Below are 27,482 nucleotides of genomic sequence, written 5' to 3'. Positions count from 1 at the left end.
AAATAAAAGTTGTTAGAAAACACGTTAATCGACTAAAAAATATATAAAGTAACAAAAATCGGCAAATAATAGCAAAAAACACGATTTTTTTTGTTTTAAAAAAAATAAACGTACCACAGACGAACAAAAAAGCCCCTTGTTTGACCATGGTCAAACAAAAAAACCCCTTGTTTGACCATGGCCAAACGTAAAAATCTGACAGTTGACCATGGCCAAACGTAATTTTTACTAGTTTGACCATGGGCAAAGGTAAAATCCCAACGTTTGACCATGGCCAAACGTGCAATTCCTTGGTTTGACCACGGCCAAACGTAAAATCTCGTTGTTTGACCATGGCCAAACGAAATTTTCCTCTGTTTGACCACGGGCAAACGTCAAAAACCAACGTTCCAGACTATGGCCAAACGTAAAATCCCACCGTTTGCCATGGTCTTGCCCCAAATCGGCCCAAATCCGATTTAACAACAACAAAAATCGACTCAAAATCTAATCTATTTCGCAAACAACATCAACCTAAGTACAAACAATAATAAAATTTACATCATACGAACTAATTAACATGAAATTTACAAGAAAAACTAACCTATTTCAAAACTAATTCAATTAATTTTAATAAAACCTAACACATAAACTAATTTACTAACTAATCAATTACAAAACAAAATTAAAGTCATATAATCAATTAATAACAACAATAAAGGAAGGGGAAGGGAAACAAACAATTAAAAACAACAATTTAGCCAACTTTAACAAAAAAAAAAATTAAAAAAATTGAGACTTACTTGTTATGGTGGTGGTGGAAGTAGTGGTTGTCGTGGTGGTGGAAGTAGTGGACGGGTGGTGGCGACGGCGGCGTGCGGCGGCGGCCAGCAACATGGTGGTGTGGAATGTTGGTGGTGGTGGTTAATTGGTGGATTGTTGATTTATTGTTTGGGTTTTTTGAATTAGAGAGGATAGTTAGTTTGTTAGTGAGAGAGTAGGCGTAGTCGACGTCTTTTGCAATGAAAACGTCGTCGATATTTACTAAAACGTCGTCGATATTTACGAATTTTGGAGTTTTATTAAAAAGGAAGGCAAAGTCCAGAGACACGCATAGGCCCAACAAACATAAAGAGCCCAACAGAGGGCAGCGCCTCAGCAGTCAGCATTGTCAAACATCCGGGTAAGTGGCAAATACACCCCATAGGTTTGCAACTATGTGCAAATCAACCCCAAATGTTTTAACATGTGCAAATTAACCCCATAAGTTTTAGTTAATGTGCAATTAAACTCCAATGACTATTTTCCGGTCATTAGCTTGCCGGAAAAGAGTGATAAGATGCCGGAGAGATAATTAAACACAATAAATTTAAAAATAAATATTACTTTAAAACTGAAAATAAAAAAAATATTACTGATCTATCATAAATGGCTAGAGGCAGGCTTTAAATTGGGTTAGGATTTGCCATGGAGTTTGTGGTTTGATTGTCAATCTAGGTGACATGTTTGGTTTTGACTACGAAGGAGGAGAGGATAACAAAAGGAGAACCTCCGTTGTAACAATGGAGGAAAGAGAAACAAAGTGAGAGTTTAGAGATAGAAAATTGAAGGTTGGATAATAGAAGACAATCAAAGACAATAAAATGATACTATATCCCATAAAAATAGAAACATTTACTAGATTTGTTATTTGCAGCGAATTTTCGAAACTGAAATGAATTTGGGATGGTGATGGTGATGAATTGAGGTGATGTTTGTTGAGGAAGCAGGCTAAGGGAAAATATCCGGTGTTTTATTAATTTTCTCCGACGAGCAATTTACCGGAAAATAGCACCTAAAGTTTAATTGCACACAAACGAAAACTTATGGAGTTATTTTGCACATGTTGAAACGTTTGGGGTCGATTTGCACATAGTTTGCAAACGTATGGGGTGTATTTGCCACTTTCCCGGTCAAACATCTACTATGGTAGTTTTAATCTCTCCTTCCCAATCACAATCATTTATTTACATTACACAATTCAAAAACAGAGTTTGTCAACCAACACAACTTTTCTCATATTGTCTCGACACAATTCTAAAACTCCTAACCATCACAATTTCATAAATGTGTCCCGTACATATACGGAGTATATTCGAAAGTGCTGCATTAGCATTCTAAGTATGACTTTCAAGCCAAGTTTAGTATCCCCAACTATGGACTGCACGCTTCTTCACCACTTTCCCATTGCTACGTGGACGCAAGACACGTGGATTAGACTTGTAACAACCTTGACGAAATTTGCTTTTAGGATGCGGAAGCAACCCTTTTGGACATATCTCACACTGATCAAGTGCTTTCTGCTCTGCAAAGGATTAGATAAACAGATACTATTGAAATTTATGTCATCATATGATTCATATCTCAGCGCCCCTATGCGAAAATTTTTGCAGGCCTGAACTTTGGGAATACTATTGAAAACGAAATACACACCTTTTCCATTTTCAAACACTGGTTCAATATTCTTTACCTTTTAATATCCAACAGAAGTGATTGTATAGATCATGCATTTTCTAATTTTCCATATAGAAAGAATATAATGTACTTTTGAATACTCAATGTGGTGGCAGAACAAACAAAATTCGCATAGAAAGATACAAGCTTTTTCCCAGAATCCCAGCAGCAACATTTAAAACATAATATGAAGTTTCAAGGTACAAAAAAATAGGCAAAAAGTTGGGAAAGAATCAATAAACCACATAAATGGCCTGGTATAGGTGAAGAAATCAATTACAAAAACAAAATGAAGATACAAAGAAAACCGAAAAGGTCAAGGGCCCAAAAGTCCATATGCAAATAAATACTACTCCGTCCGTCCCGGTCATTTATTGTCCTTTGGTTTTGCCACAATGACCAAGGAAAGAGGAGAGGACCAATTACTAAATGACAAGTGGAACAAATTGAGTGTGGATGATCAAATTACTCATCAAGTTCATTCTTAAATAAAAAGGACAACAAATGACTGAGACACCCAAAAATAGAAAAGGACAACAAATGACCAGGACATAGTGAGTATACCATAAGCTCAAGAGAGGGAGCAAACACTCTCGATAAGATGCAAAAGAGCAAAATTTTACCCAAATGATTAGAAACACATATACTAAAGGGTCAAATTAAACAGTATGACCTACTAAACCAACACAAAAGGCATGTATCTCTCTGAATTATTAACATAAATGAACATAGTCTGCAGCCTTACTGCCACACATGCTAAAAACAGGCCAATTTTAAACAAAGAAGGCTCCAACCAAAACAGAATTCAATGGAAGTGCAAGCATGCATTAGCCATGTTTTCACAAGACGAAAACCATTAGTAAAAAGGCATCACAAAAGGAAAAGTGGCGATTAAATCTTGGCAAATTCGTATAACTGTAACTCTTACCGTCTAAAGGGCGACATGTGACTATTGCATACTTTGGAGCGCCACATTCAAATCCGGCAATCTTTAACTCGGCGAAAAATAGTACAGTTGATGTTTCGGCTGATGTTTTGGACTTTGCAGTAAAACTTGAATGATACCAAATTTTTCCCGTTCGGATAAACGCATTACTGTTGATGGGATCAACAAGCACATAATCTGTATTCTGCAAAATAAGCGATAGGTGGATTAGTAAACAAGTAAACATAATAAATGTCAACATCACTGACTTGTTATAATTTTTTAATAAGGATATCAAAGAAAAACATACGTGTCTACGGTTGTAGTAGACCAATGCCGGTTTAGCAGTCTCGATAGTTTGCGAGAAATCTTTAGCAGGCTTTACAACGCTATCTGTCTTTTCTGGTGCATCGTAAGATACTCCAACAGATGAAAACCTGAAACAATAACTACGTTAAACTTCGACACGAAAAATAAAGAAAACAATTAAACAAAGTTATTCATGCTCATCATAGAAACATAGAACATTACCCAACAGGAGCACAAGGAGGGCACAGGTGACTAGGATGATGGGAATTGATCTTTTCCTCCACCAAAACTCCATTCTCCACAAATATCTTAGTACCATAATTTGTGTTGAAAGCATCCAAAACCCTGTTAATTTCCGACGAAGAATTAAAAAAAATAATTGCAAATACAAACAAAATCAAAAAGGCTCTTTTTCTGATGTGTGTTGGCGAAAAGACAGATTAATGGCGACACTATGAAAGTCACAAAAGTTGGGTGTGTGAAACTGAGTTCTCTCATAACATTAGAGAGTGTGCTATATGTGCCGGATTCAAAGTGCAATTTGATTTCAGTTCACAAACTGAGTCAAGAATTAGGGTGTTCTGCTACTTACTATTATTTTGATATGTGCATTATTCATGACTTTAATCGCAACAAATTGATTGGAGTCAGTCATAATAGAGGTGGCATTTATTATTTACGGCATGTACCCATCCCGAATTCTATAGTGTTGGCTTTTAACAACAACAAAAAGGATATATGGCATCAGAGACTTGGACACCCATCTTTCCGAAACATGTTTTACAATTCAGAAATTTGTGGTTTTTCCTCTCATAAGGATGACAGTAAGGGTGTGTTTGGATAGCAAAAGCGGAGGGAAAGGGAGGGGAGGGGGAAGGAGGAAAGGGAAAGGGAGAGAAGGGAAGGGGAGGGGGAATGAGGTGTGGGTGTTTGGATACAATTTCTCTCCAAATCTTCCTATTGTGGAGAGATTTTGATTAGGCTTGGAGGAGTGAAATTGGATCCTTTCAAATCTCTTCTTCTTCATTTCCTTCCACCCTCATTTGCTATCCAAACAAGGAATTTTAAAACCCCGACTCTCCCTCCCTTTCTTTCCCCTCCAAATCACTCAATCCAAACAAACCCTAAATGTTGTGAAATCTGTCATAGGGCAAAGCAGATAAGATAACCCTCCCCACTCACTGATAGCAAAAGAGATACTCCCTCCGTCCCAGTCAATTGTTGTCCTTTGATTTTGGCACAAATAACAAGGAAAGAGGAATGAGCCAATTACCAAAGGACAAGTGGAACAAATTAGGGGTGAATTATCAAATTGTTCATCAACAACTCACTACGGCACCCAATATGGATAAGGACAACAAATGACCGGGACACAAGGAGTATTTATTTGAAGGGAATAAAATATACCGGCGTTTCTCGGGGCCGGAAGGCCAGCGGGGAACATCTTTTTCTTCAAACGAACGATAAATATACTGTTTTTTCGGCCAGCCGTTGGTATCATCGTCTTTTGTTGCCATTTTTTTTCCTTCATATGATATAAATCCACCAAATTTAATCAACAATCATTTCAAATTCATAACCATCACAAATAAACAAGAAAAAACACAACAATAATAATGAAATCACCAACCTAAAATCTAGTCGAGGATTAGGGATTCAAATGATCAAAATAAACCATATAAAACACACGATTCACATGCAGCAATTAAACATAATAAGAAATTAAAAAGGGGAATTTGTGGTACAAACCCTAATTTCTGAGAAGAGAGGAGTAAATGCGCTGAATCGAGATACTGGTACTCCGTATTTGATTGCTTGATGATTGGAAAAGGGGTATTTAATTGAGATTTTTAGGGTTTGACAATATAATTTTATAATATTTGGGGGACACGGGTGGGAGTGGCATGAGACTGTCAATCTACACACTGTTAGAATATCTCTAATGTTTGGCTTAGAGACTTGTTTTTGTTTCGCATTCGAGTCTAAACATCAACGAACATTAATAGATAGTGGTTTTGACTTCACAGCCAGAGCTCAATTCAAGAACAGGTGCAGAAATAGGTGCGCTTTTTCCATGGGCTTGTTCTGAGTTGATTTATGTCCCTGAATTTCTTTATATCATTATGATTTCTATTAAGTACGGACTTGTTTTGTACGTGTAATTTTATACCTATTTCGTGACTTAGTTTATCCCATTGCGCCTTCCGTCTCATTGAAATGTTACATATGCTTTACACAAAGACCAAGTTACAAAGAAAATAGCGTGGGTATAATCTCTTGGTTCAGCTGGCCATCGACCAACCCCACAGCTACCGTCGACCATTTGGATGGTAGTCGTAATTGCATACAACACTAAGTGAACTGAATTCGGAATAAATGATTTTATCATTTTTCTTCATAATCCTAGTCTTGTAGTGGCTGTCATTACTTTGATGGGTATATGTGACCATTTTATGGTTAAATGTAACCACAATAGTACAGGCAGTGTTACATCTTATGCCAACTTATTTTTCAATACTAGTCACATTTAAACGTATAATGATTACAAAATTTCGTCTTATTATTTTAAATCAAAATGGCTCGTTTGAAGCAAGACCAATTGCAAATATATAGCTCTACTAATAACTAGGGCCAAACGACAATGGTGGTGCCTCACCCTCTGCCTTGTATGGCGACACCTTTGAATTCTTGCTCGGGATAAATTTCCCTTTAGCACGAGGTCGTAATACACGTGTGTGATATGGGTAACGGCCTTGGCGAAATCCACAACTCGGATGTAGTAGAGTGTCATCGTCTTTACACATCTCGCATTGTGTAGTTGTTTTACCTGCAAAAGATGCACATATTGATTAAAAAGTTACTTGTATTATTACAAAACGATTAATGCAAATCAATGGTTGTACTGTATTACATAAGTTTTAGACATATTCTCACCCTCTAAGGGACGACACGCAGTGACCAAAAATTTCGTAGTTTTAGTTTCCTGCTCGAATTTGGCAACCTTCAACTCGGCAAAAAAAAGTTTCGTTGATGAGGCGCTAGAACCCTCAAGCTTAACCCTGAAACTGCAATGAAACCAAAGTCCACTAGCCCACAAGCAGCCGTTACTGTTAATGGCATCAACCAGCTCATACTTGTCTTTCTGTCAATAAAAAAAGTACTCCTTATTAACTTGCTTGCTTATAAGAATGAAAACGCATAAACATTTCATGATAATATACATGTTTCGTGTTGTAGTAGTCCAATGCTACTTTAGCGGTTTCAATATCCTGCGTTAACTGTCCAGCCTCGTCTGCATCAGTCGGAGGTGGCCTCTTTGGAGAGGGACAACATGTGTAATAAGTCGAAACCCTATAAGAAATTCAAATGACCAAATTACCTCTGTCCCATATATTTATTTTAATCAAATATAAATAAATGATTGAGACGTTAGAGTATTATTCAAACAAAGTGCGTATCATAAGAATATAAGATAATATAGAAGTAGATTACATACCCAGAATTTTGACAAACTTGGCAAGGACTTTGAATCTGTTCCTCAACGAGAACACCGTTCTCCACGAACAGCTTAGTATTATAATTAGTGTAATGAACATACAAAATCCTAGCAATTTCCAGCAAACATACAATAACACTAATACCAATAATAAATAAATTTAATAATAATAACAATAACGATGACGATAACGTTAATGATAACGATAAAGATATTAATAGCAAATTAGCAATAACTTTGATTAATACCGGCGGTTATCGTCACAAAAGTTTGTGTTACGGTTGTCCTTAACTGCTCCCGCTTCCGTAGCCATTGTTTTTACCTTCACCAAAATTAATTAACCAATGCAAAATTGTACAAATTCGCAAGAAACAAGTATTATTTTTTTTTTTTGTTGAGGAAAGAGAAACAAATATTAATTGACCATAATTATGTAGTGTAATAGCTGCAAAAGATGAGAATACAAACCCTAATTTCACCAATGATATTTTTTTTTGATTAGATAAGAAAACTAGGTTGATCCTAGGGTATGACCAAGCTATCTCATCCTTTCGAATGAGGGAGGTAAGTTGAAGCCACCGGCTATCAAACCCCCTCGAAAGATATGGATCTGATTACTTGCGTTTCATACACATTACACACATGAGCCGATGACTAATATATATATAGATGATTTGAATTATATTATGCTATATTTTTATTTCATATTTTTGCTTATTTTAATTTCGTTCCCATGAGTATCAATCTCATACCCACCCCCTCTTTGGGTACGAGAAACCCATACCTTATAGGTTTGAGGTATGGGTATGAAACTCTCACATTTGCAAACCAAACATATGGTATGGGTTGAGATCATTCTAAACCCATACCTCCTACCTTTTTCAAGTGAACCAAACACCCCCTAAATATGTGACGTGAAAATGTCGATATTAATTAGTTGATGTGAATGTGAGTAATATTAAAAGCAGGGACGTCTTAAAACAAATATAGGCCCAGTGCGACACGGAAAAATGAGGCCCTAAAATAAGGGACTTGCTAAATCCCGTACATTATTTTACTTAATCCCGCACACTTATTCCCGTTATACCGAGTGTGCCACTCTCATTTCTCAGCCAGAGAAACAAGAAAAAGAGAGAGAGAAAAGGAAAAAGAAAAAAGAAAAATAGAAAGAAACCATCGTTATACCCAACCCCCGACAACTCTCCCCCACCAGTCCACCACCCTCCCAGCGCCGCCGACCACCCCTCCACAGCCCCACCCTCGCGCCGACCATTCCCCCACAACCCCACCCCGCCGACCACACCTCCTTGCTACCATCCCCGTGTCGACAACCCCCCCCCCCCCCCCGCGCATACAGCCTACAACAACCACAACTCGACGACGCACGCCTAACACTACCACTCGACACCCTCCCCCCTCCGAGAATCCTAAGCCTGACGACCCAACCACCCCTTCAACAACCCAGATCAATGGAAACCCTAATTGTTGATGAAACGGTGCGGGGGAAGGGATGTGAGTGGTCGACGGTTTGTGATGATACTAACTCGAGTTCGGTGATCGACGGCGCAAGGTGGTCGTCGTCGTTGGGAGATAGGTGGTCGGGGCCGGGGAATGGGTGGTCGAGGATTGGTGAGGAGTTGAAGGGTTTTTGTTTTTTTTTTTTTTTATAAGAAGGGTAATAATGGAATAATGGTGGAAAATGTGTAGGATATAGTAAAAGTGTGTGCGGGATTTAGCAATTACGTAAAATAAATGCACAAGTATATTATACATCGAGATTTGTATTGAATTTCATTAATAAAAGCTTATAATACGGTGACCAAAAGCGGAGGTCCGGTTCCCAGGCCCGTGGTTGCCCGTGGCCTTAGACACCCCCGATTAAAAGGGTAATGATAAATACAATACAGCCCTTAGGGTTGTATTTAAGAACTAAATTACTTCTCAAAATGGAATTAAATTAGGAATTTATGATACAATTACGTGTAAATTGATATCATTAATGCTTGATTTAAGATTTTCTTTCCCTTTTTGATACCTTAAATATAACCCTTAGAGTTGTATTTATCTCATTTTCCATATTAAAATAAGAGTTTTTTTAACGTGTGCCCCCGAGGATACACATTAATAACCTATATGTGGAAATAATAATAACAAGATAATCTATTTTTACCATAATTATGAGATTATCTTATTATTGTTTCCACAATTCCACATATAGGTTGTTAATGTTAGGGCACGCATTAGAAAAACACCATCAAACCCAATATAATATCTTCTGAATAAAATTTACAAAAATTAGGGTTTATTCTCCTCTTTCCACTTGTTCGCTATCTCGTATAGCAATTTCTGCTCCTTGAATTCGTCATATCATATTTATTCAATTACTACCTTTTTCTTACGAACTTGCAATTTTACATGGTTATTTAATTTTGGTGAGGTAAAAACATGGCGTTGGAAACAATTAAGGATAACCATAACACGAGCTTTGGCGACGAGAACAGCCGGTATGCATGAAACTTCTCCTTTTTCTTTTTCTTATTATTGTTAATAATAATCTTGTTGTTTGTATTGATTTTTCTTTTGTATTTCTATTGGTAATTGACAGAGTTTTGGATGTCTACTACACCGATCGTAATACCAAGTTGTCTGTGGTAAACGGGGTTCTCGTCGAGGAAAAAATTCAAGTATCTCGTAATCATACTTCTCCATCTCCTGCTCCTGGGTAATGTTTCTCTATCTCTACTTATTGACTAATGACGATAATGCCGAATAGCGGAATTTTTAGTGATTGGCTAATTCGATTACAGGCTAATCACTCTCGGTTATTGTTTTCCCAGTTAATGTATTATACAACTGGTTGTATATACAACTTATTCAATGTAGTTGAGCTTTGTTATAAAGTTATCGAGCTCAACTAACAAAAGTACCGAGCTACGGTACAAAGTTATTGATCTTAACAGAATAATTATTAAGCTCAATAACTTTGTAAAATAGCTCAATAACTTGTAAAATAGTTCAACAACTTTGTTTAAGAGTTCAACAACTTTGAGGCGGTTGTACAATGCTACTATACAACTGTTTCCTATTGCTTCCTTGAGTACAATAATGTGTTACTATTGCGATTTCATTTGATTCGTATTTATGTAGGCGTTCTATGTATTATTCCACCTCTCCTCCACCAAAGACGCCACCTCCGTCTGATGAAGACAAGGCAGCACAGTTAGAGCAAAATATTAGAACCGCTAAAGTAGCATTGGAATACTACAATACTAAACACGTAATTCAACCTGAATCACTTCTCTGTTTTCGCTTTCACAATTAATCAAACATGAGGATGTTCACTTCTTACTAACGAATATTATCTTTTTGTCGACAGAATGTGACGTATGAGCTGGTGGATCCCATTAGCAGTGGCGGCAGTCTGTGGGCTGGTGGACTTTGGTATCACTGCAACTTTACGGCTAAGCTTGAGGGTCAAGACAGTTCATTCACCAAAGTCTTTTTTGCTGAAATAAAGATTGCCAAATTCGATCATAAATCTTTAACTACCAAGTATATGGTCACTGCATGTCGTCCCATGGCCGGTAAGACCAACTCTAATATGTTCGCTTACTATTAATACTCGATTAATCGTATACATTAGCGGTTTTCTTTGGTGAACGCTTTTGGTAATAATCAATAAAATTAGTTATAGGCTTAATTATAATTCTCTGCAGGTAAAACAACTAAACAGTGTGAAATGTGTGGAAACGACGCAATGCTACATCCTACCTACGGATATCGTCATGGGCGTTACAAGTACAAGACACGTGGCTTACGCCCTCGCTATAATGGGAAAGTTATTCGTCGGAGCAATCCATCAAAGGAGCCATCAGCAATACCGGTTGGCCCTTGTTTTTCTCCAATGGCTCCATGAAACCTCAATCTACAAGTATTAGTTCCTACTGGCAATTATTTCGCCGATGTTAATTAAGACATGATCAGTTAAACAAAATATACCGGCGTTTCTCATCGCCGAAACGCCAGCCGGGAACTTCATCTTCAAACGAACGATAAATATGTTAAACATAATCTAGAGAAATCTAGATTAGAGCACTAAAAAATGGTAGACAGATTTGACAAAGTGCTAGAGATAGAAAGAGAAACACCTGAAAAGCTCTGAAAAATAGAAGCATCGTTTTCAGTAACCTAGAATTTCGGGATGACGGCGCATAAAAGTTCTTCATCTTCTTCAACAAAAAATCATAAAAATAGTAATAAAAATCGTTTCTCTTCTCTGGATTTTTCTGTTGCAGGGAATTCGTCTTCGTCGGTGGTCAAGCTTAGAACAAATCCGGTGGAAATCGAACCTTTGGACCTTGATGACCTCATCACAGATGACGAGACGGAAGAATGGATTGTTCAGCAGCGTGGAAAAGGGAAGAAATTGGCTACCATTCCTGAGGAGCCTGAAGGTATGCTGCAATTTACTGAGTCTGAGGTTCATAAGGAACTTGAATTTTGGAAGAACTCTGTTATATGCTTCATATTGGGTGCCAATCCTTCCTGGGAAGTAGTTGAGGAGTTTATTCAGGGGTTATGGGGTGAATATGGGATTGATCGTATTTCTTTCTTACCTTCTGGTGTTTTTCTGGTTAAATTTAAGAATCAGAAAGCACAGGAAGCAGTTTTGAAACATGGACACTTGCTGTTCGAGAATAAACCTGTAATCTTACGTCCTTGGCATTCTCAGGACCCGCTTACAAAGACGGATGTTAAAGTTGTTCCTGTATGGGTTAAGTTGCATTTGTTAACTCTTAAGTTTTGGGGACAGTGTATTCCTAAAATTGCAGGATTGATTGGTGATTTTGTGCGGTGTGATGGACCTACTGAGGATAAGACAAGGCTAGGAATGGCCAGGGTCTTAATTGATGTTCCTTTTGACAAGCCTGCTCCCAAAGAGGTTAAATTCTTGGATGAATTAGGGAATATAGTTAAGATTCAGGTGGAGTTTGAGTGGAACCCTATCCTTTGTAAAACTTGTGGGGGAGTTGGTCACATAACTAATGCCTGTAAGAAAGCTAAAACCAAACCTCCTGCTAAGAAGAAGGTTGTTCAACAGTGGATACCTAAGCCTGCAGGTGTCAAAGATCTTGGAACTAAGGTACTAGTTGCTAGGATAGCTGTTTCTCCAAAAGCTACTCCTCTGGTTCAACCTAGTCCTAGGACTATGTTTACCCCTGTGGTGCCTGTTGTTCAACAGGGTGCTCATACTGGGACAAGTCAAGTAGCTACCCCTGCGAGGGCTGTGATAAGATTGAGTAGACAAGAGTTGATTGATCAGGGCAGTACCATTTCTAAATTTGGGCAATTCACCTTCATGGAAGCCTTAAACAATGCCACTCCAAAGGTGGGGATAGGGACGATTAGAGTACCCCCTGAAAAGGGGGGGGGGCAATGATAGGCTTTTGGAATGTTAGGGGATTGAATAGTCCAGCTAAGCAAAAGTACATTAAATGGTTTCTTCATCATCATCAGGTTGGATTATTTGGTCTCCTTGAGACGAAGGTTAAGCCTTCGTCTCTAAATGGTGTTAGGGATAATATTTGTAATGGTTGGTGTGTTTCTACAAATACTCAGTACCATAAAGGTGGAGGAGTTTGGATCTTATGGAAGCCTAATCTGTTCAATGTTCAATTTATTGAGTACAATGCTCAATTTATACATACTATTGTTCAGGATCTTGCTAATGGGTCAATGTTTTACTTTACTATTGTCTATGCCTTTAATGGTATCCAAGAGAGAAAGTCCTTATGGAGTAGATTAATTGCCTTCAACCTGAGTATTCAGGGACCTTGGTTCATAGGGGGAGATTTTAATGCTGTCCTTAAACCTAGTGAACGTTTGGGAGGAGTTACCTCTGAGGAGGAAATGGAAGATTTTCAAAATTGTCTTGAGCAGTGTAGTATGGTGGATATGCCTGCAACTGGTTCTTTTTACACCTGGAATAACAAGCAGGATGCAGCTACTAGAGTGTTTAGTAGGCTTGATAGAGCCCTTGTTAATCATGATTGGACTGAGCAGAGACCTGATTATTATGCTCACTTCCATACTGAGGGGTATTTTGATCACACACCTTGTTTGATACAGAAGACTTCTGATATTGGCTTAAGGAAGGGGAGTTTTAAATATTTTAACATGTGGAGTGACTCTGATCTTTTTATTCCTTGTGTTACTCAGATTTGGGGGACTTCCATTCAGGGTACTCCTATGTTTCAGTTTGTAAAGAAGCTTAAGTTACTCAAAAAACCTTTGAAGCTGTTGAATAGGGATTTATATGCTGATATTGAGAATAATACTATGAGGGCGTGGAAGCATTTGGAGCATATTCAGATGCAACTTAGATCTGATCCTGCCAATGTTGATCTGATTGGAATGGAAATCAATGCTTCTAAAGAGTATTTTGAGTTTCAGAAGGCCTGTGATAGCTTCATGATGCAGAAATCCAAAGCCACCTGGATCTGTAGTGGGGATAGCAACTCAAAACTATTTCACAGTTATATGAAACAGAGGCAGGCTAAGAACAAAGTATTCAGGATTGCAGATGAGAAGGGCACTTGGCTAAATGATCCTGATAGTATTCAGGAAGCTTTTTTTATCATTTTACCAAGATCTGTTGGGGAAGACTACAGCTGTGCAGGCTGTTAATGCTCAGGTTGTTCAGAAGGGCCCCTGCTGCAGTGAGGAGCTCTGTGCTGAACTAGGTACTCTTGTTACTAATGATGAAATCAGGGATGCTCTCTTCCATATTCCTGGCCATAAAGCACCAGGCCCGGATGGATTCACTAGTGCCTTTTACAAGGATGTCTGGCAAGTGATTGGAGAGGAGGTGTGCACTGTTGTGAAGGATTTCTTTCTCAATGGTAGGCTTTTAAAACAAGTGAATCATACCTTAGTCTCACTTGTTCCCAAAGTGGACTTGCCTCAAACTGTTGGACAGTTTAGGCCAATCTCATGTTGCAATGTCATTTATAAAGTGATCTCTAAACTCTTATGTACCAGATTGGCTAGAGTTCTGCCTCACATTATTAGCCCTACTCAAGGAGGCTTTGTTAAAGGGAGAAACATTATTGAGAACATTCTTGTTTGTCAGGACATCATTAGACTTTACAAGAGAACTGCTGTTTCCCCACGATGCCTCATCAAAGTTGATTTGAAAAAAGCTTATGACTCAGTGAACTGGCAATTCCTCAGTCAAATGCTTGATGCTTTACTCTTTCCAGTTCACTTCAAGAAGCTTATTATGGAATGTGTGTCTAGTGCCTCATATTCTCTTGTCCTTAATGGTAATAGCTTTGGTTTTTTTCATGGAAAAAAAGGGCTTAGACAGGGAGATCCCCTCTCCCCTTTATTGTTCACCATAGCTATGGAATACCTCACCAGAATTCTTAACTTTACAACTGAAGCTTTGCCTTTCAATCATCACTCCCTCTGTAGGAAGCTTAAGTTGTCACATCTGATGTTTGCTGACGACCTTTTATTGTTCTCAAAAGGAGACTATCCTTCTGTTATGCTCCTGTTAAGGTCCTTTGCCACTTTTTCTAGAGCTTCTGGTTTGGAGATGAATAATGCAAAATCTAACATTTATTTCAATGGGGTGCATAACTCTATCAAACAGCAACTCATAGAATGTTCAGGGTGTGTTGAGGGTCAGATTCCTTTTAGATATCTTGGAGTCCCTATAGCTGCTGGTAAATTGGGGAAAAAAGAGTGTAAGATCCTGGTGGAGAAAATTGTTGACAGAATCAGAATGCTTGGTGCAAGGAAGATCTCCTATGCTGGTAGACTCATCCTTGTTAAGTCTGTTCTTACTTCTCTTTTTTCTTATTGGGCAAATATTTTTCTTATTCCTAAGGGTGTGTTGAAACAAATTGATAATATTTGTCGTAACTACTTGTGGGATGGCACTAGCAATTATATGAGGGTGCCTCTTGTTGGATGGGATCACATTTGTACCCCTAAGAGTGAAGGTGGTCTTGACATCAGGAATAGTTATCACTGGAATTTGGCCACTATTGGGAAGTTAGTGTGGTGGATTTATAGCAAGCCGGATAGTTTATGGGTGAAGTGGGTGCATCAAATTTACATAAAAAGTTCTTCCTGGTCTGACCATATTCCTAAAAGTCATATGAGTGGCAACTGGAAGGCTATATGTAAGACCAGGGATTTGTTTCTGAATGGTTACTCACAGGGTGTTTGGCTTGCTGATATGAGAGGATATTCTGTTAAGTCTGGCTATGATTGGATCAGACTTAAGGAAACAAAAGTGGGATGGGCTAAGCTAATCTGGAATCATGTTGGTCTCCCTAAGCATTCCTTCGTGAATTGGCTGATAATGAGGAATGCTCTGAATACAAAAGAGAAGCTGCACAGGTTAGGCATAATTTCTGATGATTTGTGCTGCATATGCCAGGCTGGTTCCGAGACTGTGACGCATCTGTTTCAACAGTGTCAATATTACAGAGAGATCTTACTACTGGTTTGCACATGGCTGAAGATCACTGAACCGCAGGGGAACTGTATCATTTGGACTGATAGAAGGAAATGGACACTAATTCAGCGGGATGTTTGCTTATCTGTGTTCATGGCCGTTACTTATGCTATATGGCAGCAGCGTAATTCAGCCCGTTTGGAAGGAGTTATTTTGAGACCTACTGCTTTATTCGTTCAATGTAAAAATCTGATGAAAATCAGACTACTTAATCAGCTTAGTAGGGTCAAAATGTCTAAGGATAGAGATTGGATTACTAGTCTTGTAAGCTAAATTATGATGTTGTGGGTTAATATCCGTATACTACCCTTTAATTGCAGGACTATAACGTAAATTTAAACATGCAATTTATAGTCATAAAACGATAAACACAATGAAATGATTAATGTATAGAAATAACCTCGGGTCCTTTAAATTGCGGCGTAAAGAACAGAAATCAAAGCAGATTTCCTCCTAATCGTTGCACCCAAGACTTGTCCGAGATATGCCCTTGTGCTAGAACAGTGTTCTCCAATTGCCTTGCAATATAGGGAGAACTGATGTGAGTTTTTTCGAGATGAGAGATCTCAGGTTCTCAGAGAAGAATGCCCTTCAAACCCTAATCTTTGTTTCAAATGATGATTAGGTCAAAAGGAGAGGGAGTCTCTCCTTTTGTTTGGTTCGGCCGGACCGAGTGCATGCATGGGGAAGTGGGCTTCCACTTTCTCTTAATTTTAGCTCGAGGTCCAGTTCGCCAAATCCTAGAATGTATATGACGGGTTTGTATTATAAACTGTTATCGGTTATCGGAAATTAAGGCATCAGCTAATAATACGGGTTAGCTGAATTATTAATACGTGTCCGACAAAACAGTATTGTATAATTATATTCAATATACATTTAATTAAATATAAAACGCTTATATTTAATTTTACGAATTAACTGGTTAATTCGCCTTAGCCCATGATATTTAATCCGTATTAAATATAATATCTCAACATCACATATTTGACTAATTACTAGTCAAATAACTCGGACTAACTGGTTAGTCAATTTTGGCATCTACATGACAGTATTTTCATACCGTCACATCTCTCGAACGTATCCTATAGGTGTGACTTTTAGGGACCAGTTGATCACCGCCATCTGTATGACAATAACGTCAAACTTATCTAGCAAGCCAATCGTTATTGATAAACGTGGATCAACTGATAATAATACCAAAGTATGCCCTTTGATCCTTTTAGAGGTTTATAAGTCCTTGCACTAATTGTTAAGGACACCAACCCCAACAAGCTCCCACTTGTCCGTACAAGTGTATGTGCAATGACGTTATCCGCACTAACCGGAGGACACAAGCTCCAACAAACTCCCACTTGTCCGTACAAGTGTATGTGCGATAACCGATTCTCATATTCATTTAAAATCTCTCCCACTCAATGTAAAACAATTTGCAGATCTGGATCCACAAAGGTCGTATTTTACAATCGATCCGTATCTAGAGTGGTTTCCCCGACTAGAGAGTAACTTAACCGATAAAACGAATCCGTATCCGAGCATGGCCATGCATTTGATTCTGACTCCTCGAGTGGCCCCGAGAAATATCGAGTACACGATAAAGGCTGAATATTTCCTTCAACTCGACTCCTTCCGATCTAAGCACGCATGAAATGACCAGAAAAAATCTACTTGGCCCCTGTTACGGATGACCGTGAGAAAGAAACCAAAGTCACCCAAAATCTGCCGTAGTCTCAAGAGACAGTCGATAGTCAAAGAATCGACTACGAGGATCACTATGGAGGTCCTATCCACGACCGGGCAACGAATGTTATAAAACATTTAGGACTCCACGTCGATGTCACAATAGTGTCCTACGAAATATCCGTATAGATCGCCTCTGTGATTGGTCAGTCAACCGGTTGACTTATGGCTCGTTGAACCCACCATCAACCAACGTCACAAAATAATTGCCAGAGTTATCAGCTCATGTGGGCAATTAAGGACTAAAAACTATAATGTTTGTTCAGTTCACTTTGTGGTGTTCAAAATTGTCGTACAATTCCACATGAAAAACAAAATATATATATAATATCAAAACGATGATGTCGTATAGAGTACAAAAGAGAATGAATCTAATCCATAAAAGAGTACTACAACTCAGGAACACGTTTGATTCCCATGGAATTAACGTGCCCTTCATGCTTATCTTGTCGTAATGCTTTAGTGAGAGGATCTGCTATGTTATCATCTGTAGCAATCTTTTCTATCACTACTTCCTTTTGCTCCACGTAATCCCGGATTAGATGAGCTTTCCGTTGTACATGTCTAGATTTGTTGCTAGACTTAGGCTCCTTAGCTTGGAAGATGGCACCACTATTGTCGCAATAGATGGTGATCGGGTCATTCGAACTAGGCACTACAGATAGTCCATGTAAGAATTGACGCATCCATATCGCTTCCTTTGTTGCTTCAGACGCGGCATAGTACTCGGACTCAGTCGTAGAATCTGCTGTAACAGTTTGTTTCGAACTCTTCCGGTGATGCAGCGCCATTAAGAGTAAAAACGAATCCAGATCGGGATTTCGAGTCGTCTCGATCCGTTTGGAAGCTAGCATCTGCAGAATCGGTTGCGCATAGCTTTTGAGAGCCTCCATAAGTCAATGCCCAATCTTTAGTCCTCCGGAGGTACTTAAGAATGTTCTTGATGACCAACCAATGTGGTTCACCTGGTTCTTTGTTGGAATCGACTTGTCATACTCAATGCATATGCCACGTCCGGACGTGTGCATATCATGGCATACATGATTGATCCTATAGCCGAGGCATATGGAATCCGTGTCATGCGCTCTTTCTCTTCCGGTGTCTCTGGTGCCTGAGACTTGCTCAAATGCACCCCTGGAGCCATAGGAAGGAACCCCTTCTTGGAGTTAGTCATGCTGAATCTCTCTAGGACTTTGTCTATGTAAGACTCGATCGAGAGATAACATCCGTCGTGATCTATCTCGATAGATACGGATGCCTAGAATTCTTTGTGCCTCTCCCAGATCTTTCATCTGGAAATGGTTTTTCAACCATACTTTCACCGAAGTTAAGAGAGGTATGTCATTCCCAATCAGGAGTATGTCGTCAACATACAATATTAGGAAGACAATCTTGCTCCCACTCGACTTGATATATAGACATGGTTCCTCGACCGATCGAGTAAATCCATTGTCTTTTATCACTTGGTCGAAGCGATGATTCCAACTCCTTGATGCTTGCTTAAGTCCATAAATGGAACGCTTAAGCTTGCACACTTTCTTAGGATGTTCAGGATCGATGAAACCTTCGGGTTGTACCATGTACAACTCTTCCTCCAAAAAGCCGTTTAAGAAGGCGGTTTTCACGTCCATTTGCCAAATTTCATAGTCATGAAAAGAAAAGCAATCGCTAAGATAATCCGAATGGAACGCAAAGCATAACTACGGGTGCAAAAATCTCATCGTAGTGCAAACCTGGCACTTGGGTGAAACCTTTAGCAACTAGTCGTGCTTTGTAGATATCTTGCGACCTTCCACGAGAATGCTTTATCTTGTAAAGCCATTTGCATTGAAGGGGACGAACCTTAGCAGGTAAGTCAACAAGATCCCACACGTTGTTCTCATACATGGAGTCCATCTTGGATTGCATGGCCTCAAGCCATAGCTTTGAGTCAGAACTTGTCATGGCACCTTTATAGGTTGCGGGTTCACTACTCGTTAAGAGTAGAACGTCATCTATGTCATGTTCCTCGACCATACCAATGTATCTGTCCGGAGGAATAGAGACTCTACCCGACCTCCTAGGTTCCTCGGGAATATTCACCGCAGCGGGATTGAAGGAATTGGTTCCTCCAATGGTTGCTCGGTGTTTGGTTCTCGGGAATCTCCGACAGTCGAAGGTTCTATCACTCTTTGCATTCTCGAGAAATTCCTTCTCTAAGAATGTCGCACTAGCCGCAACAAAAACACGTTGTTCGGTTGGCGAATAAAAGTAATGACCACGTGATCCTTTAGGATAACCTATAAAGTATGTCTTGACCGATCGCGGGCCGAGCTTATCTTCAGGTCTCCACTTGACATAAGCCTCGCAGCCCCAAACCCGTATAAAGGACAAGTTAGGGACCGTTCCCTTCCATAGTTCATATGGAGTCTTGTCAATGACTTTAGACGGACTTGTTAAGTATTAGAGCGGCCGACATAAGAGCATAACCCCATAATGAATCAGGTAATATCGTGTGACTCATCATGGATCGAACCATATCAAGTAGTGTTCGATTTCTCCGTTCGGACACACCGTTCAATTTGAGGTGTTCCAGTGTGGAGTTAATCGTAGGGCAATCCCACGGTCCTTTAGGTGTTGATCAAACTCGTGAGAAAGATACTCGCCACCACGATCTGAACGCAGTGTTTTAATCTTTCTACCTAATAGGTTCTGTACCCTATTCTGGTATTCTTTGAATTTCTCAAAGGATTCACTTTTGTGCTTCATTAAGTAGACATAGCCATATCTACTCAAATCGTCCGTGAAAGTGATAAAATACCTATAGCCTTCTCGTGCGGTGATTGACATAGGACCACATACATCCGTGTGTATGAGCCCTAATAGGTCAGCAGCGCGCATTCCAACACCTTTGAAGGAAATCCGAGTCATCTTACCGATGAGACATGATTTACACGTGCCAAATGATTGAAAATCAAAGGCCGAGATAGCTCCATTCTTGATGAGCTGTTTTACGCGTTTCTCATTAATGTGTCCCATATACGAGTGCCATAGATACGTTTGATCTTTGTCACCAACCTTTAACTTTTTATTCATTACGTGTAATATTTCATTGGTCTGATCTAAAACATAAATTCCATTCATGGAGACCGCCTTGCCATAAATCATATTGTGTAATGAGAAAATGCAAGAATTATTCTCTATTACAAATGAAAAACCAAGTTTATCAAGCGCGAAAAGTAAATAATGTTTTTAGAAAGACTGGGTACATAATAGCAATCATATAATGATAACTCAAATCCGCTAGGAAGCTGGATCACATATGTCCCCTTGGAGATGGCAGCTACTCTTGCTCCATTCCCAACACGCAGGTCCACCTCACCCTTTACGAGGGGTTCGATGTTTTGAGCCCCGCACATGATTACACAGATGAGAACCACAACCAGTATCAAGTACCCAAGTTCCGTAACTTGCGTGGTTAATCTCAATCATATGAATAAAAGTAGAAGAGAGAGAAGACATACCAACGGGTTTAACACGACCTGCCTTTAAGTCCTCATGATAAACAGGACATGTGCATCTCCAATGCCGATCTTGTGGCAATGATGGCATTCCATGTTTTCACTCTTGCTCTTTGTCATGCCCGATGAGTTACTCGCCTCACAGGACCACTCTTCCCTGAACCCGACTTCTTGAACTTCGCCTTACCTCATCGTTAGGTTTGCCGGAGCTTTGCCCTTACCTTTCCCTTTGTTTGACACAACGAGAACATCCTGTTTTGAGCTCCCCCGCACTTCATGTCCTTCTCGGTCCGTACGAGGAGGGAGTGCGATTCATGGGGAGTTTTCTTCAAATCATTCATATAGTAATTCGCTCTAAATTGCGAAAAACCATCGTGGAGTGAGTGAAGCATGCGGTCGATAACAATGTTCTCGCTGATGTTACAATTAAAGGTCTCCGGCTTCTCGACATTCTCAATCATGCTGAGAATGTGTGGGCTAACCGGTTGGCCCTTCCGAGTCTCACATCAAAGAAGCGAGTGGTATGCTCATAGGTCACGATTCTCGGTGCTTTCGAGAATTCCTTAGTGAGCGTGGTGAAAATCTTGTTTGCACCTTGGGCTATGAAGCGTTTCTGCAAATTGGGTTCCATTGCAAAAATAAGTACGTTCTTTACCGCACCCGCTTCTAAAGCGAAATCGTTATACTTGTTGATTTCGTTAATTCCAGCCGTGGGGCCTGGGTTTAACGGCATGGGCTCAAGCAGATATTTGAGCTTCCCGTGCAGCGGCAGATTCCGTAATCCGCCTCCCGTCCGCGAAGTTGGATCCGTCATTCTTGATCGAGTAAACCGATTCATCCGACTCATGAAGATCCTAAGCCAGGACTCACGGTCCAATGTGGCACTTGGCATTGGGTTATCACTTGAACCAACCATTTGTTGTTTAGCGATTTAAAACGTGATCTACACTGAAAAAGAAAGAAAAACAAAACGAAATAAGCAACTCATCGAGGTGATTTAAGTCTATTTTAAAATTCATTTTAAACATGTAGACTCTTGCACTTGCATAATTGATCTCCCTCAAGAATGATACAAGTGATCCCAAGACTCAATTTCAGTAAATTGATAAGCCAACTGTTTAGCTAATTCTTCCGGAAGAACTCTTGGTCGATAGATTTTCGTAAATCCTATCTATAGTCCACCATGATCACAGGATCGTACGAGTGACCATAGTGTTGAGATAAAATAGGTCAATCGGTTCCAACTTACCCGACGTAGAAGGGGTCATAGTATGCCTACCGACGAAGAAGGGACTCATTGGAGTTTGACCTATAAAGACCGTTCTCAATTTTGGTTTATACGAGGAAGATCCCATCAACTAAGTTTTAATTCATTTTAAGTGAACGAATAACTAGCGTCTGTCGTGAATGAAATAATTTAGATGATGGCTTAAAATCGTGTGACATGAGAATGTCAATGAAAACTAACTCGTGACCTCTATATGTGTCAGTTTTCATGCAATAATTAGGTGGTTTGGTTTTTAGGCGGAAAATGATGCATATTATCGTAACGATAAATAAATAAAGGAATGCAATACGTAAATAAAAATATCCTAGTGTGGCCTATCCTAGTAAAAGAACATAATACAACTTTGGAATCCACCGTTGGACCCGAAAAGCTTGTCTTGATGTTCCATCTTGATCCAAGTAGCGGGAGTGAGCATCCGGTCTCCATCTTTGGTCTTCTCAAAAATTACAATTAAAATTACAAAATATAAACCTATTTACATTCTAATTAAAACTGTAATTACAAGTGAAAAAAAAAAACCAAAACGGAGATACAAGATCTCAAAATACAACCAAGACCGTGTTCCATCATTACGGTAACACGTTCTACTAAGGCCACACTAAGTTACAATTGATTGTAAAAATTAAATACGTAATTAAAATGGCATTCACGGCATTCAACAAAACGATAAATAAAAATGCATCAACAAAAAAAATTCATTCGTGACATAATTCCGTAATTATGTTAAATTTATCCAAACCACCTTTTAATGATTAAAATTCGTGTGATAAAACCGCTTCTATCAATTAATTTTAATCTATTATAATCCGTCATTTTAAAGACGCTTTAAAACAACTATATGGTACGTGTGTGAACCGTTTCACAATCATAGCGAGTGTACTATATCCGTATAAAGTACATATTGAAGCAAAAAGAAAATTTAAATCAAAAGAAACAAATTTTCAAAGTCAGTTAAAGATTTAAATCCCTCGATCCAGGGACACAAGTGCTCGATCGAGGAACTACAGGCTCGATCGATCGAATCGCAAGTCGATCGAGGGGTATGCTAATCAGGGGTACTCGATCGACTAAACGGAGGTCGATCGAGAACTTATATCAAGCAAATCCACTCGATCGAGTACGAGGACAACTCGATCGAGCAAAGAGGGTTTAGAAAGGGGTCGATCGAGTACAACAGGGACTCGATCGAGCAAAAGGTTTTTTAAACGAGGTCGATCGAGTACAACAGGACTCGATCGATCAAAAACAAGACGAGAAACAAAGACTCGATCGAGTAGAAATACGCTCGATCGAATGCTTATAAGGCTGAAACTTCAAAACCCTCGTGAAAACAGTTTGTCGAGACAAAATCAATTGCAATTTTGATCAAAAACGCATCAAAACAATTTTAACAATTGACAAAAACTTGACATGTTGCTATAATCTCCGTATAAAATAACAACATGTAAAAACAACATCAAATTTGAAACAAAACAGCCGTGTAAAACATGGCACGGTTTGGTTTTCGAGACAAAACAACAACAAGAGCAACCGTGTAAACAAGACACGGTTCCCAAAGCAACCAAAAACCGCAGCAAAAAAAATTTCTGCCGAGTAAAAAAAATGCTGCCGAGACAGATTTTTTAACCAAAATTCATCGTTTCAATAAGCGTTTGATGAAAAACACATATAAAAATTTACGTGGCCTCGCTCTGATACCACTTGTGGGTTAATATCCGTATACTACCCTTTAATTGCAGGACTATAACGTAAATTTAAACATGCAATTTATAGTCATAAAACGATAAACACAATGAAATGATTAATGTATAGAAATAACCTCGGGTCCTTTAAATTGCGGCGTAAAGAAAGAAGTAAATCAAAGCAGATTTCCTCCTAATCGTTGCACCCAAGACTTGTCCGAGATATGCCCTTGTGCTAGAACAGTGTTCTCCAATTGCCTTGCAATATAGGGAGAACTGATGTGAGTTTTTTCGAGATGAGAGATCTCAGGTTCTCAGAGAAGAATGCCCTTCAAACCCTAATCTTTGTTTCAAATGATGATTAGGTCAAAAGGAGAGGGAGTCTCTCCTTTTGTTTGGTTCGGCCGGACCGAGTGCATGCATGGGGAAGTGGGCTTCCACTTTCTCTTAATTTTAGCTCGAGGTCCAGTTCGCCAAATCCTAGAATGTATATGACGGGTTTGTATTATAAACTGTTATCGGTTATCGGAAATTAAGGCATCAGCTAATAATACGGGTTATTTGAATTATTAATACGTGTCCGACAAAAAAAGATTGTATAATTATATTCAATATACATTTAATTAAATATAAAACGCTTATATTTAATTTTACGAATTAACTGGTTAATTCGCCTTAGCCCATGATATTTAATCCGTATTAAATATAATATCTCAACATCACATATTTGACTAATTACTAGTCAAATAACTCGGACTAACTGGTTAGTCAATTTTGGCATCTACTTGACAGTATTTTCATACCGTCACATCTCTCGAACGTATCCTATAGGTGTGACTTTTAGGGACCAGTTGATCACCGCCATCTGTATGACAATAACGTCAAACTTATCTAGCAAGCCAACTGTTATTGATAAACGTGGATCAACTGATAATAATACCAAAGTATGCCCTTTGATCCTTTTAGAGGTTTATAAGTCCTTGCACTAACTGTTAAGGACACCAACCCCAACAGATGTATCTTGTTTACTTGGTTTGAGCTTAATGAGAATTACTTACCTTTCACAAAAAAAAAATAGATTAGAGCACTAAGAAATCTAACACATAATATGCTATGTGCATGAATGTTTCCACCGACATATAAAGCCTATAAATAGGCCATCATAACACCATTTGTGTGTGTAGCCATGACTCCAAACATGGAGCTAATAGGTCTCAGTGAGAAACATATGAATGAAACCGTTTAAAATGTTGAAAAATAGAAAACTTTGAATATTTTCTTACCTTTTTTTTATATTTTTTGTCGAAAATATTTTATTCCGACTTTTAATTTTAACACAACTAACTAACAAAATATTTTGCAAATGAAATTTATTTACAAAAATTTGAAAAATCTATAATTTATATAAAAATAATAAATTGTTTGATTTTTTAGGGTTTAGGACATACAAATCCGATTTTGTTGTAATTTCGATTTGTTGTCTCTTTAATGTTTGATGCCTTGTTTTGTTTTTGGGCTTGATAGTCGTTTTGGCTTATTGAGCTGGTTCGTATGGGTGGGATATAGTGTCTAGCTGATGTATGTATATCTCGTCTCATTGTATGGTGACGTCTTTTTGATATATATATATATATATATATATATATATATATATATATATATATATATATATATACTTACATTTTATCAAAAAACATAAACTAAGTGATCTTCTAGACTCGGACGAAGGTCATGTGTCCCAAGCTCCCTCTAAGCTTCCAGCACATCTCAAAAGCTAACCTGTCAGCTAATCTTCTCCCCAATAATTGATTCATCACAGATATTTAAAGAATACTCGGTCAACCAAACCGTTGAGTAGGATAACTAAACAACAAATAAATAAACAAAATAAGACCTGCAACATAAAAGACAATAATAGAAATTCACGTGCCTCATAGTCGTGATACACGACATACCCCAAATATCACAAACACTCGTCCAGATCTTAAGAAGATGAAATGTAGTACTAGGTCTTAAGAAACCACTCGTTCACTTATAATATATTTATACAAAAAACCACCACCCAATCTTATTAGGGTATAAACTAGAGAGGTTAATATCGCTATAAATGATAGCCACCTTAAAAGTTTACAATATTTTGAGTATATAAATGATAAAACAAACCGGGTTATATGCTGAAAGTTTTTAGAAGTTTCTGTTTCGGTTTGATAAATATTAAGTGACATGTACATGTTTTAAAATAACAAGTGAGGCCTATTAAGTAAACCTTAAAGGTGCTTAAAATATATGAGTGGCTTAGCTTATACCTTTAAAAGTAATTAATCATGTTAAGGGACTTTTATTTCGAAAACGACTCAAACCGTTACCTAGAATGATTAAGGGAACTTAGACACGACACTTGCATGGACATGACATAATGGAGAATTTATGAATGTATGTTAATAAATTAATAATAAAATGTAGATTTTGACTTTACCGAAGAGGAATTTTAATTTATTAAGCTTTGTTCAAGTTATCGAGGTAAGATATAATGCTCATCTTCTTCAAATATTAGTTGGGATAAAATGGACGATTTGAAAACGAGGATTTGAAATACTTTGAAAGGTTTAAAAAAGTTTTCTTGAGACTACAACCGGATTTTCGAGAAGCTTTCCCGTGAGTTGATATTAGATTTCGGGAATGTTTCCCGTGAGTTTACATTGGATTTTGGGAAGGTTTCCCGCGAGTTATATTTGATTTCGGGAATGTTTCCCGTGGGGTTTTGAACTTCTGAATTCGGATCTGATAGAGGGGTAGGGTGTTCTTGACGAGGAATTCCTATAAAGAGCTTCCTTTTCCTAGGGTCGGTTGATCACGACCTTGTTCCTCTAGATCCTCCTCCTTGGGGTTGGCCCTTGGAGGGGTGCATGCACTCGGGACTAGTGGCCGGTCAGTTTTTACATAGTTGAGGAAGGCCTCACGGACCGGACACCGTTTGGTTGGATCCTTCTATATTGCCTCTATCTTATCTCGTTGGACTAGGTTAAAGTTATTAGGTTTTGGTTAAAGTTTATTTAAATAAATAAATGTTTTGAAGTTTTTTTTTTTAATTTTACGAGATGTAGTTTTATCTTACTCAACCCCGTTGGTTGACTCTTACACTACTTTCTTGTCCATCCCTTCTTCTCCTTTTGGATGGGCCTGCCTAATCACCTTGGTTCTCGCCCATTGTGTGAGCAGAGTTGTGTACAGGTTAATTAATGGACGTTGGGGCTGGATTGGAGATCGACGTTGACATAAGGAATAAAGATAAATCACTTAGCTTCCGCAATCGAGTTTTATATTTCATGGTTTGAGTTGTAATCAGATATTTGTCACATTAATAAATAAACCCTTTTATTTATTTTGATATCATCGTTATTCTTTTCAAAGAGTAACAAGTAACACCTTTGTTCTTCCGACATTTTTTCCAAAAATAGTATTTTCAAACAAGTCTCATTGAAGACGGGCATTATTCGTCACAAGCTGAAGACGGATATAGACTCTTTCACAAAATGCAAG

At 38.5% G+C, this 27,482-nt stretch overlaps 3 protein-coding genes across 4 annotated transcripts; 1 reads left to right on the top strand and 2 right to left on the bottom strand.

Moving 5' to 3' along the window:
* Positions 1 to 1,945: 1,945 nt before the first annotated feature.
* On the bottom strand, positions 1,946 to 5,690 carry LOC141612400 (uncharacterized). 2 transcript variants are annotated; one of them, XM_074431164.1, is made up of 6 exons: positions 5,456 to 5,690; positions 5,114 to 5,231; positions 3,929 to 4,051; positions 3,708 to 3,834; positions 3,401 to 3,602; positions 1,946 to 2,323 (listed from the first exon to the last, which is right to left on the bottom strand). In XM_074431164.1, exons 2-6 carry the CDS (start codon positions 5,221 to 5,223, stop codon positions 2,160 to 2,162), a joined length of 726 nt encoding a protein of 241 aa, XP_074287265.1. In that variant the 5' UTR covers positions 5,224 to 5,231; positions 5,456 to 5,690; the 3' UTR covers positions 1,946 to 2,159. The 2 variants fall into 2 exon arrangements, with proteins under 2 accessions (XP_074287265.1, XP_074287266.1); XM_074431165.1 differs by having other exon boundaries at positions 1,946 to 2,318; positions 5,456 to 5,680.
* Positions 5,691 to 6,198: 508 nt separating this feature from the next.
* LOC141615366 (uncharacterized) lies at positions 6,199 to 7,798 on the bottom strand. The gene is made up of 5 exons (XM_074433756.1): positions 7,451 to 7,798; positions 7,203 to 7,310; positions 6,928 to 7,057; positions 6,641 to 6,848; positions 6,199 to 6,533 (listed from the first exon to the last, which is right to left on the bottom strand). Exons 1-5 carry the CDS (start codon positions 7,513 to 7,515, stop codon positions 6,325 to 6,327), a joined length of 720 nt encoding a protein of 239 aa, XP_074289857.1. The 5' UTR covers positions 7,516 to 7,798; the 3' UTR covers positions 6,199 to 6,324.
* Positions 7,799 to 9,647: 1,849 nt separating this feature from the next.
* Positions 9,648 to 16,005, top strand: LOC141614729 (uncharacterized). The gene is made up of 8 exons (XM_074433475.1): positions 9,648 to 9,706; positions 9,808 to 9,924; positions 10,350 to 10,479; positions 10,579 to 10,786; positions 10,919 to 11,095; positions 11,498 to 12,591; positions 12,720 to 13,818; positions 13,874 to 16,005. Exons 1-8 carry the CDS (start codon positions 9,648 to 9,650, stop codon positions 16,003 to 16,005), a joined length of 5,016 nt encoding a protein of 1,671 aa, XP_074289576.1.
* Positions 16,006 to 27,482: the final 11,477 nt, after the last annotated feature.

Source organism: Silene latifolia, chromosome 11 (assembly GCF_048544455.1).
Source record: "Silene latifolia isolate original U9 population chromosome 11, ASM4854445v1, whole genome shotgun sequence".
Taxonomy (NCBI): domain Eukaryota; kingdom Viridiplantae; phylum Streptophyta; class Magnoliopsida; order Caryophyllales; family Caryophyllaceae; genus Silene; species Silene latifolia.
This window is presented reverse-complemented; position numbering and strand designations above follow the sequence as displayed.